Below are 18,927 nucleotides of genomic sequence, written 5' to 3'. Positions count from 1 at the left end.
AGACATTAATGTATTATCTACACCATCAATATTATAATTCCTAATGGCCTCAAGGATAGTACCTATGATCGTGACATTTGCCATTCATTCAGTCTCTCAGAGTTGGAAGAGATCCCAAAGGTCATCAAGCTCAGCCTGTACCAGAATTGCCTCTAGGCCACGCCAGCTCCTGTTTAGCCAGCCTTTGTCCGAAGCCCTAGAGTTCTTTTATAGTGCAGTCCCTTATACTTCTGTTAACTGATGTTAAACTACCCTCGGTTCCCAGGTTTGTCCTCTGAGCATCAGCAGAACAAGCCTAATCCCTGCTCCATAGGACAACCATTGAAATATTTAAAGATAGCCAACATGTCTTCCTGGTCTTCTCCAAGCCAAAAGTACTTAGTTCTTTCATATGATGTTCGTGTGGAATGGTGCCTAGGCTCACCTTCTTGGCTGCCTCCTCTGAAGGCTCTCCAGCTTGTTAAGGGCCCTCTAAAATATGGTAATAGAATCTGATCAAAATACTCAAGATGTGTTCTATTTAAGTCAGACTACAGCATGACCTTTACTTCCCATACTTTGGATGCTATGTGTATCTTAAAGGAGCGTCTCATCATGTTATCTTTTTTGGCTGCCAAATCATACAACTGACTCACACTGAACTTGCAGGTCATTAAAATGTCTGTATTTTTTTCATGTGACTACTAGGTAGCTAGCCACAAATTGGTGACCCAATACTTGTGAAGCTGGTAGTTTTTTTTTTTTTTTAAACCAAGCATAAAATTTTATACTTATCTCTATTAAGTTCCCTCTTAGCTTCAGTCCACCACTCCTGCCTATACAGATCTATTTGGATGCTAACACTATGATCCAACATGTTGCCTACTCCAGCTTTCTACCACTGGCAAGTCTGATCAGCAAATGCCATGTCTGCCTTCATTCAAGTCATGATAAAAATGTTAAATGTCACAGGGCCAACGACAGGTCCCCAGAATGCTCCAAAAGAGACCTACCATCAAAATTGACATTGACTCATTAGTTACTACTCTCTGGATCCAGTTTTTCAACTAGCTTTGAATCTACCAGATTACACTATTATTAAGCCCATATTACTATATCTTGTCCATAAGAACAGCATGGGATTTTGTCAGATGCTGTGTTAAAATCTAGGCAAACTATGTTTTATATTCCCTGGATCTACTAATCTAGTAGGGGGGAAGAAAAGGAAACAAGTTACATTGGTATTACCAATCTGCTGTTTCCCTTTCTAGATGTTCACACCTCCAGAAGTTTGCTAGAAACTGAAATCAAACTTACTGGTCTCTAGTTTGAAGACTCTACTATCTTCTTTTAAAAAATAAAACAAGAAGACGTTTGCTCTTTTTAAGTCCTACAGCACTTTTCCCATTCTTCATGATCTTTCAGGAATCAATGACAGTGGCTCAGCAAACACTCTAATGGGTTATTTCATAGCCCTAGGATGTGGTTCATTAAGGTCTGGTAACGTGAATTCATCTAGGACAGCTATGTACTCGCATTATAACTTCACTTATCTTGAGTTTCAGTTCTTCATTAAAATATTTTTCTTCTGTATTTTATAATCCAAAGATCATCCTCCTTAGCAGAGAAAATAAAGAATTAAGTATTTCTGCCTCCTCACTATCATCCTTTATATCCCAAGCAGCAGTCCTAGGCTTTCTTTAATTCTCTATTTTCTCAAAACAGCTTTTAAAAAGCCCCCTTTACTGTCAACAATACCTAATTCTCTGCTTTGTACACACATACTAAATAGATGCTGACTAAAATTCTGTGACGCAAACCAGGGTAAAAATTTCAAACTGCTTACCAGAAATAAAGTTTCTATGTTATTTCACACTATTATCTCTAAATATACTGCAATAGCTCTGTGTACATATTGAACTTTTTCCTAGCTTTCAATACCCTTCTCAAAACATTAGTCTTACCAGAAGATTATGTCAACTTTGGAACAATTAAGATAGTCTTTTAAAGGGGCATCTAGGTGGTGCAGTAGATAGAGCCCTGGAGTCAGGAGGACCCGAGTTCAAACCCAGCCTCAGACACTTGACACTAGCTGCGTGACCCTGGGCAAGTCACTTAACCCCCAACTGCCTCACCCCCCCCCCCCAAAAAGGACAGTCTTTTAAAATAGAATGAAAAACGTTTGTAAATATATGCAATTGATAATTAATTGTCAATGGAAATAGCCTTCATACCGATGTTCTAATAATCCTGTTCTTAAAGGTGTTGATGGAGTAGAAGTCAGAGGGGTATTTATGCGGCTCCCAGTCATTATATTTCCTGTTGGGGTCTTCGTGGGTACTCTGCCTGGATTACCAAGAACTTTTCGAAATGTAGTATCATCTTTGGATTCCAAACTTGCTTTTTTTGAAGAAGTCTAAAAGAAAAAAAAAAGAAATCCATGTTAAATAGGCATGCCTCCAAATGAAAGCAATAAAATTATATCAAAGATGATTAAAGTCCAAGTTTGCAATTCTTTTTCTTAATATGCTTGTAAATTTCTAAATTTCCAAGACACATATGAGGGATAAAAGAAAGAATCCTGACACTCACTAACCAAAGCAGACATGTGGAATGTTGTGGATGAAGAGGATAAAGAAGTAGGCCTTTGAAAAAATACATTTGACCAAGAGAACGAAAAAGGAGACCAACAAAGATTAGAGAAAAGAGTGGTGCTGACCAATTTAGTTGACAAAGAATCCAATAATGCCTGAGGTAAGCTTCAAATAGAATTCTGATTTGGAAGAGAAAAAGAAAAGAGACATTCACCAGGGAAAATGGGTGAAGAGCACAGGGCACACTGGCAGAAGTGGCACCAGTGGTCTATATGGGAGAAGCCAGAATTGAAATAACCAAAGAAAAACTGACTGGCATAACACAGTAGTTGGGGAAACAGCTAGAAGAGATACTCTTTTCAAGCACTAAGTGTGAGACCTCTCCGTGAAGAACAATTTCCTATCTTCTGTGAAAAACTATATTCTCAAATTAACTTGTGACTACATTAATATAATGAAATTATCTGATTAATATCCATATCTATATTTAATATTAACAAAGACCACCAAATTTCCAATAATAGATTAAGTAGCTAAGCTATATATAGGACAACATACACTACCGACAATTTTTGTTACAGGGTATCTTACTTTTATGGAGGTCATTCATCAAATCACCTCCACTACCTCGAACACAGGTGGTGAGCAAGGGAAAACACCACTGAGTAAGCAAAAAATATCTGCAAACCCAAAATAAACCGATGTACTTTACATCTGGAGGAAAGCCTCTTAGGCACTCATTCAGAACCTATTTGTTTTAACTTTTAATAAGCTTTCTCAGTCCACAGCAGATTGGTAATGACAAATTAGAAGGGAGGATGGAGGCTGCTAAAGGAAAGCATACTGATACATCAGCAAGAAGGGAGAGATGATAGTCTGTCAGCCAGAAGAGAGACAAATATTAAATACAAAATAATCTAACAATATTGGGTGTAAAGCAGTTCTACATGACTAAATAACTTTGAAAGCATTATTGTATTAAAACAGAGTACACTAAGGAATAATCATAATGATGCTGATTCATTAAGAAAATGCTCATTTTATACTCTGCTTATTAAGGCAGTGAAATGTGCAGTAAAATTTTAAAATGTTATGTATAAAATGGCCAAAATAAAAGGAGATTTATGATAAATAGGGCATTACTATAGAAATGATATCTCCTTCAACTACCTTCAAAAACACTGAGAAATGACACACCCTCAGTTGTTAATAATCAGATTTCAATACTTTAAAATACAGTTTAACATACCTGATTTTCTATGTAAGAGAACTGCCTGTTGACTTCCTTCTGTGTAGTCCTGCTCCCGAGAACTCCGCCAAAGCTACCAGACCCCTGGGAAGGTTTCATGGCTAATGACAAAGGCATACCCCCAAATCACTAACTTTTACAAAGAGATGATTACTAGTATTTTTATATATTTGGGTAAAGAAGGGAAGGAAAAGCAAAAGGAAAAAAGATAGCCAAAATGTTTATTGATAAATATTTTTGATACGAAGTTTTTTGAAATAGGTGCCATATAAATACAATATAATTATATCTTAATCAAGGAAACTCAGATAAAAGCCAGAGAATACACATAAGGAAGATCCTACTTCCCTAAAACCTAAACTTAGCTATCCATTTGAGGAATCAGAATCTAGATAGTAATTTCAGTTAAGAAGAGGTAGCACAGTGTGGTGAACAGAGCACTGAACTTATCTTTCTTCCTCTCCCACTTGACAAGACACAGCCTCCTGCCCAGGATGCAGAAGTCAAGATAATACCATGGACATACCTCACCTAACTGAAAACATGCTCTCGGGCAAAATGAAGTTATAGAGAGGGCAGTTTGCTCCACAAGAATCTGTAATGAATCAGCAATCAGCTGAAAAGTAACAGTGTATGCTCGTGTTAGTATTTAAATCCAAATATGTTATAACTTAAATTGGCTTGTGAGTCAATATTGGAACCTTTCCACAATTTATGACACTGTTTCTGTGGGAAAAGATTACAGCAACTTCAACAGACAACTTAAAAAGTGAACTTGTGAAACACAACAGGTACGTAAGTAGGGGGAATTCTCATATATGTTTGTTTAGAAATGAAGAGTTCCCTTTTTACATCTTTTTTTTTTTTTGGTAATGCCAACTTCCAATTTATCAACTTTTTTTTTTTGTCTTTTAAACTGTAACAGGTTTTATCATCAGTGTCAAACCATGTGCCAAATAAGACATTTTTCGGTGGAACTCCTTGAGTATCACAATTACTTTGTATTTTAGGAGAAACAGTGTCTTAGTTGGATCTCTTGACCTACATCGATTTTTTCCTGTTAGATGAACCAACATGAACGCACTTTCCCCACATTTAACTTAAATATCCATTTTCTTCCCATTCAACTATTTTTTTGCACCAACCAGCCCCACCGTTTGGGATGATTAGTGCTCACCTGTATGAAGTCTGTTTTGATGGACTGCATCCAGAAACAGCCTCATTTCATCCGCATCTTTACATGGTACTTTGTCAATGGACAAATAGCTGTTATCCTGCAGGGTAAGAATCAGGCGACTTTGTTTTGCTCCATTAGGTCGAAGAACCACATTCTTTATATTGTGACTTAGCTGAATGGGAAAGGGAAATGATCTTATTATCAATGTGAAACTGTCAATGAAGAACTAGTTAAAGGATACTATCTTCATAACTATTTCCTCCCTTCACCATGGCAAACCTAGTTTTCCCTATTATAAAGAAGATTTTATTCTCCATTTCTTGTTGCAATAAAATCAATACTTTTTCTGAAAATAATAATTATGAAAATGGTAACAAAAGCTTCTTTAAAAATATTTTACACTGTTGCCAAATCTAAGTTAATCTTAAGGCTAGTAGCTCCATATTTTCAGAAACACGGACAATTTAACAAAACTGAATGAAAATTAGTGCATTGATTCTTCAAGATCTGATGGAATAACAGTGTCATTAACTGCCAGTCATAAATCCATAAATACCTACAAAGAGGTAGAAGGGGTGACAATATAGGCATCTCCCAATGAATACATCTGGTTATGCTAATTTTTTCCAAACAAAAGATTTTATATAGCAAGTCTTAATCAGAAATGGCATAAAAGGACAGTTTTCTACCAAACTATGATGTCCACAAATTTCCAATCACCACTCCTAAAATCTCCCAATTTTTATGAATATACAAAATGTGTCATTTTTATTGCCTAAGTTGACCATGGAAAGATAGCATGGTATAATGCACAGAAAATTGGCCTCAAAGCCAGGAAGACCTCGGTTCAAGCACTGCCTCTGATATGTACTGTCTGTATGACAACTAGATTTTCAAGGTTGTAGGTAGTTCTCTAAGACTATGAAGAGACCTGCACTGGCAGAGGGAGTTTTCTTAGTCGAGAGTTCCCTCTACCTTATGAAGTTAGAGGCCCAGTCTCTATGCCTATCCCTGAGTTGTCTCTTACAATGGATGTAAGCTTCTGTTGGGTTTCCCCCTTAACTCTTGGTCACAGGTAAGACTCCAAAGCGTTCTAGAACACATTATTTTTAGAACTCATCTTATTTTTCCTCAGTAAAACCAAACCCTGTGGCTCTGAATTTGATTTTAAGATGATCTTAAAAAAGAATAGTAACTCCTGTTTCCTCTTAGTTACTTCTACAGGACAAGGTTAATTCTTCCCACAGCTTCAAGTGTCCTAGCCTGAACTTCTCCCCACCTTAAGCCCCACAAATGTTCATTCAATAGTTCCTTTTGCTTACACTATAACTCCCTGTGCCACTTAACTTTATGCCTAGAGTTATCACAGAAGAAATAAAAGATAATCTTTTTTTTTTAAAGTGTGGTCCAACTGGCTTTTGTCAGTTTTTAGATAAGTGTGAATATACACACACACACCAGCTAATTCATTTCTTAAGAGACTCTTTTTTACACAAAATTTTATTCTTGTTTAAAACTTCAGAGCAAGTTCAAATTCATGACCCTGATCAGAACAATGTATTTTCTATATACAAAGCAACTTGATTTAGAAAAATAATTAAGAATTGGAAGTATTAAGAGAGGAGGCCTGAGACTGAAAAAAAAGTACTTAAACACATTAATCTAGCGAATAGCCTATCACCACCTTTAAAACCAAGGCATTAAATTCAAGGGAAAAAATATTAAGAGCTCTTTTAGAATGCACACAAGCTAAGAAACTAAAATTCCAGTTCTCTCAGAAACCACAATATTAAAAGACCATATGTGTATATAATAGAACTGTCCTGATGTGCAAAACAAAACTGTCGAAAGCCTAAATAATTTCTCACCAAGTCACTTTCAGCCTTGTTCTTTCACTGGGACTAGAAAGTAACTGAGGCTACAGCCTCAGTTGGCTCAGATCAAGTTCCTAAGGACCAAAGTCAAAAAATGAAATCTCAGAGTACCAGCCTGCATGGAAGGCAGACACAAATCTATACTTAATTTGTTTTGTTATGAGATGGTCAATGCAATGTGTACGGAAGCATCAGCTGCCGTTATTTCCTCTTCTTATGTTACCACCACCAACTCCTTCATCCCATTGCTTCATGGGAGTAATGTGGGAGAAGGACTTATGTTAGTTCAAGGGTACTTTTTTAGAAAGATAGCACTTTTGTCTAAATATGATCAAAGGGATTTTGTGTGGAGCTCTTAAACATAAAGCTGTTATTATCCTCCCCCACACTCCCAACACACACATAACTTATACTATAACCTATACTTCTGCATGGTATGAACATGGTAGTATATACTGAGATTAAATGACTTAATTGTGAAACATTCTACATGTAACATGATTATAAAATTAACTCATCCAGATTAGTGACCCTCTGATACACAAAATTTCTAACACCACAAAACTACAAACAACATGCATGCAATGAATTTCTAAAACATGTTAAAAGTATGCATATATTTTTAAAATTACAAGTAGAAATAATAACCCTTACAGGTGAAATATTCTGTCTTTAATAGGACTGTAAAAAAAAAAAAAAAATGGATTTTATGTGTGTGTTTTTTAATGACTCAGCCTAAAATGTTTTGGTTTCCAACACATTTTAAAAACAAAGAAAACATTGTCTTAACTTTAAAAAAAAAAAAACCCAGAAAATAGCTTGGATATTGACTTCAAGCCCCATTTTCTCCTTAAATAAAGGTATTTACTGTCTGCTTATGCAGGCCACCCAACAATGCTCTTGAATAATTTACAATGCATTTATACAAAAGGATTAGTGTACTGGAAATAAGAAACAACAAATAGTCTAGCAAGGGAGTTGACATGAAATGTAAGTCTGGCATAGAACTACTATTTACTAAAGGGCACTAATTAATCTACTCCAAACCCAAAAAGGGAATACCTGAAATGTCCTTGGAATTCCTCCAGCATTATAGTGAACCACTAGGCTGACTTTATTTTCTTTCTCCACAATTTCAAAGGATCCTTCTTTCCACTTTGTAATCCCCGTCTGAATGCTCCGTACTCGGATAGGACCATGTATCTTCAAAGGAGCCATACTTTTTAAAAATAAATTGCTTCTACTCAAATTAAAAAGAAAATCACAACTTCACCTGAAAGGTTCTGAGGAAGGAAAATAGAACAAAGCAAAAATTATAATTTATTATGGATAAAGCTGTCAGTTAATAGATTGATTACCTATTTGCCAATAATCAACTCAGTCGATATATTTTTCCATTCTTACACCATAAATTTTAGTCATTTACACAACATTTCCCTAGAAGTACCATTAACTCAGCCAAATTAAAAAAAAAAAAGTAAACTGGTTACACATTCACTAGCTTCTTCTTATAGCCACTCACCTGTACCCTATATGTTAGTGGTGTGCTTATTGGAATGACAAATCTAAAGAAAGGAAATGTCCAAGTCTGTATTTTGCCCTGTACATACCATATTTCTTTCATTCAGTAAATACCAATTACAAACAATCTTACAAAGATGCCATTCTGAAAGTGATATTCTATTATTTTAACTACTAGTTTAACCATTAAGGAGCTGATTCCATTCTTTTTTTATGAACAGCAATAGGTCTTGACTTTAAAACACCTACCAAAAAGAAATAGTGTTTCCACCAATCTGATTCCATTATTTGTCTATTCAGCTGTTTATAACTCCTTTCAAAATAATAATGCATGTCCACCAAGTGTCATTACTTCCAATACTCTGCAGTATAAGCAAATATATATATAGCCAGAATAACAAGAAAAAATTTCTAATAATAAAGTTAGTCTAACATCTAGGATTATAGCAGATGGGGAAATGAACTCATTATCATCACTGAACCTCCCCTCCCTCAAAAACAAACAAAATTTATTAAACATTTATCCATTTATACTCTGCTATAGCCATAAAAAAACAAATTACTTGACCTATTCTAGCTAATAATAATGGTTTGGGAACAAGTGACTAAATTTCTAATAAAGTAGCAGATTTTCTAGTCATCTATTTTTAATTTTATTATTCAAAGAGACAGCCTTTTCACTTTTTAAATCCTTAACAAATAATCAGACTCTCGTTAATGAATGTACTTCTATTTACTAATTGTTGGATATATAAAACTTTTCAAAGTAAATTTTTGAATGTCAACAAGTAAACACAGTCAAGCTAATAACAGAAATCAAAATACAAAATGTTATCCAAAATGTCTAAAGAAAGCAAGTGATTCAGTTTTTTACTTTCATGTATCACTAGAATACTAGCTTAAAAATAGTTTCAGTTTTCAATTCAATTAAAAACAAACAAAAAAAAATGATAAATGTTCACCGAAGTAGTCTAAGGAAAGTTTCATGTGATGATAAACCACTAAATATTTCATCTTTTTTCTGATTAACATGAATCACCCTGGGTAGCAATTCAGTGCAGAAAAAAAGGCACAGGACTGGTAATTCAGGAAAACTGTGTTAATCCTGCCTCTGCTACTATTAGCTGTGTGCCTTTAAGTAAGCCACAAAGTAAAGTCTCTTTTCCTCAATTTCTTCATTTGCAAAATGGAGCTAATGCTGCAACAGCCTACTTACTGGGAGTGGGCATCAACTATCTAGAGCAGGGGCAACACTCTCGAGTTCGTGTGGCAAACCAGATTAAAGTAATTGGGAAATGTTTAACAAAAGTAATAAAAATGCAACAAAACAGATAACATTACATTTAAAAATTAAATCCATCTGTGGCCCTTATGTACGGTTAGTAGCCCCCATTCCTACTGGAGTTTGATCCCAACGCTCCACAGCACAACCATGACATAAAAAGATCTCTTGAGTAGGAAATAGCTGCCAACAAATCCATTTATTCTCACCCTATGGAATAAGCAGAACTACCTGACCCACTGTGTATAAAATAAGATAGAATATGCAGTGGGGAATAAACCTTAAAAAGTTGACATGTGAGTTATTAGTACACTGATGACAAGAAGATAGTAGGCCACATGAGAGCAAGTCAGAGCTGATAGCCAAGGACAGAAACAAAAGAACTATCAACAGCAGGCTGGCCCCTTTGACTTTTCTCTTGTTTTCAAGCACAGCAGTCTAGGGCTATTTTGTTTAGGGCCAGACAGTTCTCCATATCTCATTAATCCCTGAAAGCATTAATATGTTAGAGCACAGATGAATAACTGAAGTCCATGATGACCCCAAGTCATCAAGAAAAGATTAAATAATGTTGTGTATATTCTGTTTAAGAAAACAAGGAAGCGTGTAATACATTCTAGAAAAACAGTCCTTAAGATAAGTTTGCATCTTTAAAAGGAATAAGCTTCAGTTATCTGGATTTTTCACTGAATACTTCCTTCCAACGACCAGATAAACAAGGCATCCCTGTTTCCTGCCCTACCTACTGTTTAGGATTATGAGAAGAAAATAAAATGATAAAACCACTGGAAAAAGTTGAAAAGCATTATGCAAAATTAGAAGTTTTCTCTGTATTATAAGATCCAAGTAGCAATGTAATTTTCTGGGCACAGGAAGCTACCACTGAACACCAGAGTCTACCACAATTGTCTTCTTCTTAGTTAAGATGACATTTCTGCTCGAACTAGTAACTGTCCATACTTCAAGTCAGCAATGTTTGCTACTGTTATTTTCTAAGTACTGACATTGTTGCATTGCTTCAATGTGTCCTTGAAGCATTTTCCCCCCAATCACTCTCACACATAACTGACTTGTTTAGTATGCTGACCAAGTATCAAAGGCACATAATGGAATGATAAATTCTCATTACATGGCCAAGTCAGTGTTATGTTCACCAAGTTCCTTTAAAAAAAAAAAAAAAAAAGGTCCCGATATTCACTACAATGTGTATACCTCATCTTTCAAAGTAAAAACCTGTACTCTCCCAAGGTACATGCTGAAATTTCCCACACAGCAAAGACTTCATTCCTTACTAACGAAAACTCACTAGAACCCAGATCATTTATGAAGAGACTATATCAGGAAGAACACAAGAGATTTATTGTGTAGTAACAGGGTGAGTTCTTAAAACAAAGACGTTTAGTAAATATCTCCAAAATAATGATCTATATAATTTATAGCTACACAATATTAAAAGTTAGACCACTTGTTATACTTCTCCTACACCTTCCCTTACAACATTTTTAAGGCTCAGGCTCCTGAACTCAAAAAAAGAACAAAGAACCATGTTTCCTCAGTGTTTTTCCTAAGGTATCAAGTGACATCATTAGACACTAGAACCTTCTCAACAGAAGGAATCACATTAAAAAAAAAAGCTTACTTAATGAAGTGCAGAGCTATATGGATCCAAGTTTGCTAAAGTACATGAACAATGACAGGTGAATCATTGGTCACGTTACCTTTCTGCCCCCTGCATTCTTTCTGAAGCACTACATGACTCTTTATGGATCTCCTGTGAATAGCATCAGTGAGTTGGCAGTGGCAATAGAGACCGCCTAGTCTGAACCACTCACTTTCCAACTGAGACCCAGAGTGGTGAAATGACCTGTAGAAGGATGCAAGAATTAAGGGCAAAACCAGTATCTGAATGCTAGTCTTTGGGTTACAAAGACAGCTCATTCAACTGGGTAATACCTTTTTTATTAGTTAATTAACATTTTGCTTCTTCTTTTAAATACTTGATAAATTATTTTCTACTGATTAACACCTCTTTCCCTCAAGGAGAAGGGGGAAAAAAAAGGTACAGTTCAAGAAATTGGCAGATCCAATTAAATGATATTCATATGAAGATGACCATCTCTATAGACAGTGCCCATTTGGGCTTTGAAGGAATTACACATCTTTACCCATCCATACTCATTCTCTTCAGTTTGGGTCTGATCCTCTTCAGCATATAATTGTGGACTGGGAGCAGTTACACCTAACGTGACCTTATAGGACAAGATAATTTGGATTGTATAACACTAATTTTCTTATCATAGCAACACTAGTGTTGATTAATCTTGGAAACTATAAATTAGGCAACTCACTAAGATTGGAAGTTGTAGAAAAGGTGTTAACTTCCAGGGGTAGTGAGTTTGCTCATCAAGGAGTTCCCTATGCCAATTAAATCACAGGTTCTGTTAATATCCTTAAGTACTTATTACTTTTTACAGATGTTCAAAGAATTCTTTTTGCCCTAAATGTCATCCCATTTAAAAATTGTGATTTGACTTTGGACATTCTATGTAGCCAAATATGTTGGCAAAAATACTCCTGTTCCTTTATTTCCTGTATTTGAGGGCTCATATTTTAGGCTAAGCATAGAAGATATCACTTTGAAAAGGAGCCCATATTGTATAAAATAGCATGTGTAAATCTAAAAGTTCGAAATATGCTAGTTTCTAATACAGCACTGAAAATGCTGTCAATTCTCGCCAATTTCCAAATATGTGCAAACATAAACACAGTAATGAAAATTTTACTTATATTTCAGTGATTTTTATTTTTTAATGAAAGCTAATTAATAACAATTCACCTTTATTTTGATGCTTGTGCCATAGGTAAAGAACTCTTCTTGGGGAACTACCCATATTCTGCAGCTATTCCAGTTCTCTCGAAGACATCAACTCAAGCTAAAGAAAATACAGGTGTGCTTGCTTTAAGAAAATCCAATAAACGAAAATTCAAACAAAAAAAAGTCTGATCATTGGCATAACAAAAGATTATCTTTTTAGTATTTTTAGTAGCATGACCCCCACCCCCATCCCCTCCAAGTTCTTAAATATGATTTCACAAAAAACTGATTGGCAGAAATTTTCAGGAACATTGTGCAAAATGAGGTACATCAGGGCTCTGGTAAGTCAAGATGTACTTTGATAATAAGACTATGGGTTTATTTGTCCCCGTTACATTTTGAAATTAAGACTGCAATAAAGATACTTCATTCTTTGTTGATGTCTTGAAAAAAGTGCTACATAATGTTGCCTTTAGTTTAAAAAGGAAGAAAACAAAAAACAAAAACATCCATGCACATACCCCACCCCAAAATTTTAATGTAGTTTTGATACAAACTGACAAAAGATAGACAAACTCTAAGCCCTGGCAAATTTATATTTCAGCCCTGAACTCCGACCAAAACTTTAGTATTAGGGGCAGCTAGTTGGTACAGTGGATAGAGCACCAGCATTGAAGTCCGGAGGACCTGAGTTCAAATCCGACATCAGACACTTGACATTTACTAGCTGTGTGACCCTGGGCAAGTCACTTAACCCCACTGCCCAGCCTCTCCCCCCAAATAAAACTTTTAGTATTATACCTCCAACTGCATAATACCTTTCCACTGGGATATTATATCATCATCTCAAACTTGATGTCTTCCTTTCTCCTCTTGATTACACTACTTGTACCAATGACAGTGCGTTTTTGAGTCAGTACCCTTCAAGTTCTATAAGCAATTGAGTCTTCCTTTGAAAGGCCATTTAAATCCTCCCTTACTTGTCACTTTTATCATACCTTTAATCTTCTCACTGCAAAAACCTATTAACTGGGGCAGCTAGGTAGCACAGTGGATAGAGCTCTGGCCTTGGAGTCAGGAGGATCTGAGTTCAAATTTGACCTCAGACACTTGACACTTACTAGCTGTGTGACCCTGTGCAAGTCACTTAACCCCAACTGCCTCACCAAAAAGCAAACAAAACAAAACAAAAAAAAACCCCTATTAACTGTTCTCCTTGCTTCTTGTATTTTGCTTTGCCTCCAATACATTTGCACACTGCCATAACATCAACTTTCAAAAAGCCCTATTTTTATGATGGTTTCAGAGGTCCAAGAATATATTGTGTGGTATCTACAGAAGCTACCATGAAATGTAAACTCCTGAAGAAAGAAAGGATGCTGGATTTGATATCAGAAAACACAGAGTTCAATCCTGGCTCTGCCACCTGTGACCTTCAGTAAGTCACTTAAGTTTTGTCTTCAGTTGCCTCATCCATAAGTAGGAGGATGGAGCAGATGACCTCTAAAGCCATGATCCTATGATAAGAGAATATTTATCATACTTCTTTTATATCCTTTATAGTGGTAGACTCAAAGTAGATAGCTAATATTTGTAAACTGATAGAAGCCACTCTTCTGCTCAAAAGCCTTCAAAAACTTTCCATTTCACAGAGAGCGAAATCCATACTCCTCTACCTGACACATAAAGGCTCCCCATAATCTAGGTCCACTCTACTTACACATTCTTATCCATTATTTGAACATATACCAGGTCCACCTCCCCCCCAAAAAACCTAAAATCTAACAAAACCTTTTTCACTTATATGTCCACAAATAAAAATGCATCTAAAACTAGGTATTACTTTTTTTTTTTTTAGCTCAATGCAACTTCTTCCTCACTAGTCTCACAACTTAAATGTCCAAATCTCATTCAAAAACGCACTGCCCTTACAAGGAAACCATTTCCTAAGAAATGGATAAAGACTAGGTTCTGTGATTTAAGTTAGAATAGTATATGGAACTCTCATGTGAATTAAACTCCCTCTACCAGCACAGGTTAGCACCTTATCTACAACTTACAGTCTTACAGTTTTCCAGAGCAGTGGTGTCCAACTCAAATAGAAATGGGGGGAAAGGGGGCCCAGTGAGCTGTACATAAGGATCCCTGTGGGCCACATACTTAGTTTTAAAATATAGCATTATCTATTTTATTGGTGTTATCAAATAGTTTCCATTACATTTCAATCTGGTTCTGGCCACACTGAGTGTTATAGTGTTTGACATCTCTGGTCTAAAGCACCAATAGGTCAAGTAACTTGTCTAGGGTCACACGTGATATATGTCTGAGGTAGAACTTGAACCCATGTCTTCCTGGGTTCCAACAAAAAAAAAAAAAAGAGGCAGTAATAGCAACTCATTTTTTTTTACTTTTAGGCAATTGGGGTTAAGTGACTTGCCCAGGGTCACACAGCTAGTAAGTGTCAAGTGTTTGGTCTGAGGCTGGATTTGAACTCAGGTCCTCCTGACTTCAGGGCTGGTGCTCTATCTACTGTACCACCTCATTTACATAACTGCACTTTGAGGCTTACAAACTTCTTTTCTCTCAATAACCCTGTGAAGTAGATAGTGCAAGTTTTATTTTGCTCATTTTACAGATGTTGACACCCAGGGCTCAGAGAATAACGTGTCCCCCGTCAAAAATAAGTGCTGAAGTCGTAACTGGAATGTCAGCCTTCTGACTCCAAGGTCAATGTTCTTCCCATTACATCCCCCTGCCATCCTAAACAAACACACAATCACATCAGCACCTCTGAAGTACACTGGCTGGGCGATCCTGAGCAAGGTACTTAAACTGGAAGCACTCTAAGCAACTAAGACAATACAAGTGGCACAGAAGCCCTCGACCTGCACTGGTAAAAGAAATATCCTCACCAGAGAGTTCCCTATACCAGAGGCATAGTAGACGGAATGGGCTCAGGAAGATAAGAGTTCAAATTCAGCCTCAGACACTAGCTATGTGACTCTGGACAAGTCACTTAACCTGTTCGCCTCAGTTTCCTCAAATGTAAAATGGGGATAAAAATAGCACCTATTTCAGAGGGTTGTTGTGAGGATCAAATGAGATATTTTTAAAGTGCTTAACACATAGTAAACACTACGTAACTTATCACTGCTCCATGCCCCTTCCCTGGTACCAATGAAGCAAAGATCCAATTCCTAGCCCAATAAATAATCTTTCCCAAGTTTTGCATTCATTGTGCAGAAGGGAAGAGATGAGAAAAATAACAATTCACATTTACATAGCACTTTAAGTTTTGCAAACTGCTTTTCTCAGAATCCTATGAGGTAGGCAGGGAATCGAAGGCAATAAACATTTATGCAACACCTACTATGTGCCAGGCACTTTACAATTATTATCTCATTTGATCCTCACAACACAGCAAGGTAAGTGCTATTATTATCCCCACTTTATAGTGGAGGAAATTGAGGCAAACACAGGTTAAGTGACTTGCTCAAGATCATGAAGCTAGTAAGTGTCTGAGGCTGGATCAGAACTCAGGTTTTCCTGATTTCAGGCTCAGCGCTCTATCCACTGAACCACCAGCTGAAAATATCAAAATATGGGGAAACAGAGACACTAACAGAGGGCAAAGGGGGTGGTGGTAGTGGCGATACAGACTAGGTATAACCTCTTAGATACCTTCCAACTCTAATGTTAACACTTTATATTTGCACAACACTTTACAATTTTCCCAAGTGTAGCAAGTAATCCTATAGGAAGACTGGGCTGAATGACAGCTCTGGAATCCAAAACTGGAAACCTCTTTGCTCCTTTTCTTCCACACCCTACAGGGCTGCTATGAAGAAGGAAAAGGTACTGGTCACTATATGGCAAATTACTAGTGAACTGGTGCCTCTAAAATACTTAATTGTACCTAGAATAGTCTAAATTGTCATACAGTTTCTACTGCTTGAGGTCCATTGATAACAAGAAAAAAAAATCATAGTACTCATTTGTCCTTACGAAAAGTAGCTTTCCTAATCAGACCCTATTTGGTATCCCTTCAACACTAACACTTACTCTTGCATCAGAGGCAGGATACCGTTTCCCCACAAGCAGAGTCAACCCACAAATGTAAAAAGCATTACCAACTGAAGTGGTCAAGCCTGGGAATTCTAGCTGGAAGGAAGTACACAGTGAGAATCATCTATAAAGTTTTTCCTGAGTTAATGAAAATAAAAGGTTCCGAGGACATAAATTTTACCTCAGAACAGCAAGCCATTCAAATACTAAAGAAAGAAAAACCATAAAAATTAAAAGCCAAGAAAAATAGCCAAATAATAGTTTTTGAAGCCTCTTGGAATCCTTTGTTTTCCTTCAAAACTAAAATGCCACCTCCTAAGTGAGGTCTTTCCTGATCTCCTCTCACCTACTGTCTACCCTCCTCCCTCAAATCATCATTTTGCACATACTTATATGTATGTGTATCTTTAAGCCTCTAGAAGGCAGGCACAGCTTCATTTTTGTCTTTGGATCCTCAGTGCCTATCACTTCCTGGTACTTAACAAATGCTTGCTGATTAACAGATGTGTTCATATCTATCTTGTCTTTTTAAAGATATCATGCCAAGGTCTGAGGCAAAATTCTGTGCTGTTTGAACAATGGGTCTAGTCCAGTGTGGGAATTCTCTTGTAATGTCTTGGATAAAAGAAGTTTCTTATTTACTCTCTACAAAGAATTGAACATGTAGGCATTCAATTGAAAAAAAAATAAACACCTTATATTAAGCAAGTTCTATAAACCTAAACCAATTTATTACCAAAAATGATTGCCATTCAAATACAGGAACAGCTTGTAAACTTTACTCTCCTTTCACACACACCCCCTTCTCTCTCTAAAAACAAAAAAACTCACTCTAAAAAACTTCCAAAGAGGAGTCAAACTTAGATGTGCAGTGAATTATATGTACAGTGAATACAGTGAATAATTAAAAAAAAAATAGAGCACTCTGCATTGGGATTCTTTTTCTGATTACCCTATCCTTCAATGCTGTTTTTTTCATTCAGTATCTTCAAATTAAATGCTACAAAGTAAGGAGAGAGTTTCAGTATCTCCACCATTTAATATAGTTATACAATGAATCTTCCTGGGGCTTTTATTTCCTGCTGTTAAGAAAATAGGAAATCTGCCCCTACATCAACAAAGGGGTCTGTTTTTCTCACACTCAGATACTTGTCAGTCACTGTATGAAGTTACCAAACAAAAATAGTGGCTAGACCCTTCACACTGAATCATTCTCCTGGCCATTCTCACATCCCAGCAACTAGGGAAGCAACTACAAAGCTATTCCGGTGGAGACTTTACCACTTCTGACCCCCTCCCAGTTCCGTGCGGTTGGCTAGGCATCCAGGTGTCAGGAATAGGAACCCGCCCGATTCGCTGCAGAGGCACAACAGACTCCTTTTTGATGGGTTCAATTCCTGCCCTCCTTGAACTGTAACAACATCCTCTCCTTCCACCCCTAGTTGTTGAGACCTTCACAAAGTCAATGTTTTACTTTGCCCGTAACAGGTGGACGCGCTACTGTCTACGTCCCGTCCTTTTACTACCCTGGAAGGTCCAGGAAGGCAGAGGACTTTGACTCTGCGTCCAGAGCAGAAGTGTCGAATGCTGAATGAATGAATGGGGCGGTGGGGGGCGGGTTGGGAAAGGGGCACAGGGGAAAGGAACCTTCCTTCAAACTCAGTGGGCGTGGGAGGGTCAGTGGGCAGGGCTCAGAGGGGGGAGGGCAGACCGAGAGAAAAAATAAAACACGAGAGTCACAGGATTCCAGATCAAGTTGAAGTTGGGTCCAGAAACAAGTCTGCCGGGCGAGGAGTCCCCGAAGGGGGCGGAGACGCGGTTCTCATCCGAGCTCCGAGGGGCGGGGGAGGTGCTTTCTTTCCCGCGATGCCGGGAGAGGGCTCGAAGCCCACCTGGGGGGGGGGGGCCAGCAGGGGTGCCCGGGCGGGGGGCGACGCCGGGGCTCGTAGGGGTGGAAGGCCTGAGCCGGGGCTCGAGGGTCTCTCTCAGAGAGACAGCAGCCAGGGAGAGGGCCCGGGTGGGCGGGGAGCCGGGGCCCGGAGCGCCGCGGGCGTCCTGGACCGGGAGGCTGGAGGGGGGCGGGCCGGGGGCGGGAAGCGAGCGGCTTCGGGGGGAGCCGCGGCAGCCGGGCCGAGTCTTCCTTACCTGTAGCGGCAGCTCCGGGAGCCCTCGAGGAGCCGGGCCGGGACGCGGGAGGGGGGAGGGGGGAAAGGGGACGCCGGGTGCAGAGGAGCTAGCGCGCTCTGCCCCCCGTCAGGGCCGGCGGCTGATGGCGGGAACCGGGACCGCACGCATACGCACGTACGCACGCACTCCCTCACTCGGCGCGCAATGCCGAGCCAGGCCGGACGGACGCAGCGCGTGCGCGCGT

At 38.1% G+C, this 18,927-nt stretch overlaps 1 protein-coding gene across 1 annotated transcript in view; it reads right to left on the bottom strand.

Moving 5' to 3' along the window:
- Positions 1–18,769, bottom strand: part of USP37 (ubiquitin specific peptidase 37) — a 66,124-nt gene extending 47,355 nt beyond the window's left edge. The window contains exons 1-6 of the mRNA XM_027873913.1: positions 18,702–18,769; positions 12,513–12,609; positions 7,936–8,156; positions 5,000–5,171; positions 3,823–3,923; positions 2,214–2,395 (exon numbers count right to left, since the gene is read on the bottom strand). Coding sequence (XP_027729714.1) covers positions 2,214–2,395; positions 3,823–3,923; positions 5,000–5,171; positions 7,936–8,091 — 611 coding nt within the window. The 5' untranslated portion in view covers positions 8,092–8,156; positions 12,513–12,609; positions 18,702–18,769. The remainder of the gene's footprint in view (positions 1–2,213; positions 2,396–3,822; positions 3,924–4,999; positions 5,172–7,935; positions 8,157–12,512; positions 12,610–18,701) is intronic.
- Between the last annotated feature and the right edge of the window lie 158 nt (positions 18,770–18,927).

This window comes from Vombatus ursinus, unplaced genomic scaffold (genome assembly GCF_900497805.2).
Source record: "Vombatus ursinus unplaced genomic scaffold, bare-nosed wombat genome assembly UNPS02014802.1, whole genome shotgun sequence".
NCBI classification, from domain to species: domain Eukaryota; kingdom Metazoa; phylum Chordata; class Mammalia; order Diprotodontia; family Vombatidae; genus Vombatus; species Vombatus ursinus.
The sequence above is the reverse complement of the archived record's forward strand: the minus strand, read 5'-3'. Positions and strand labels throughout refer to the sequence as shown.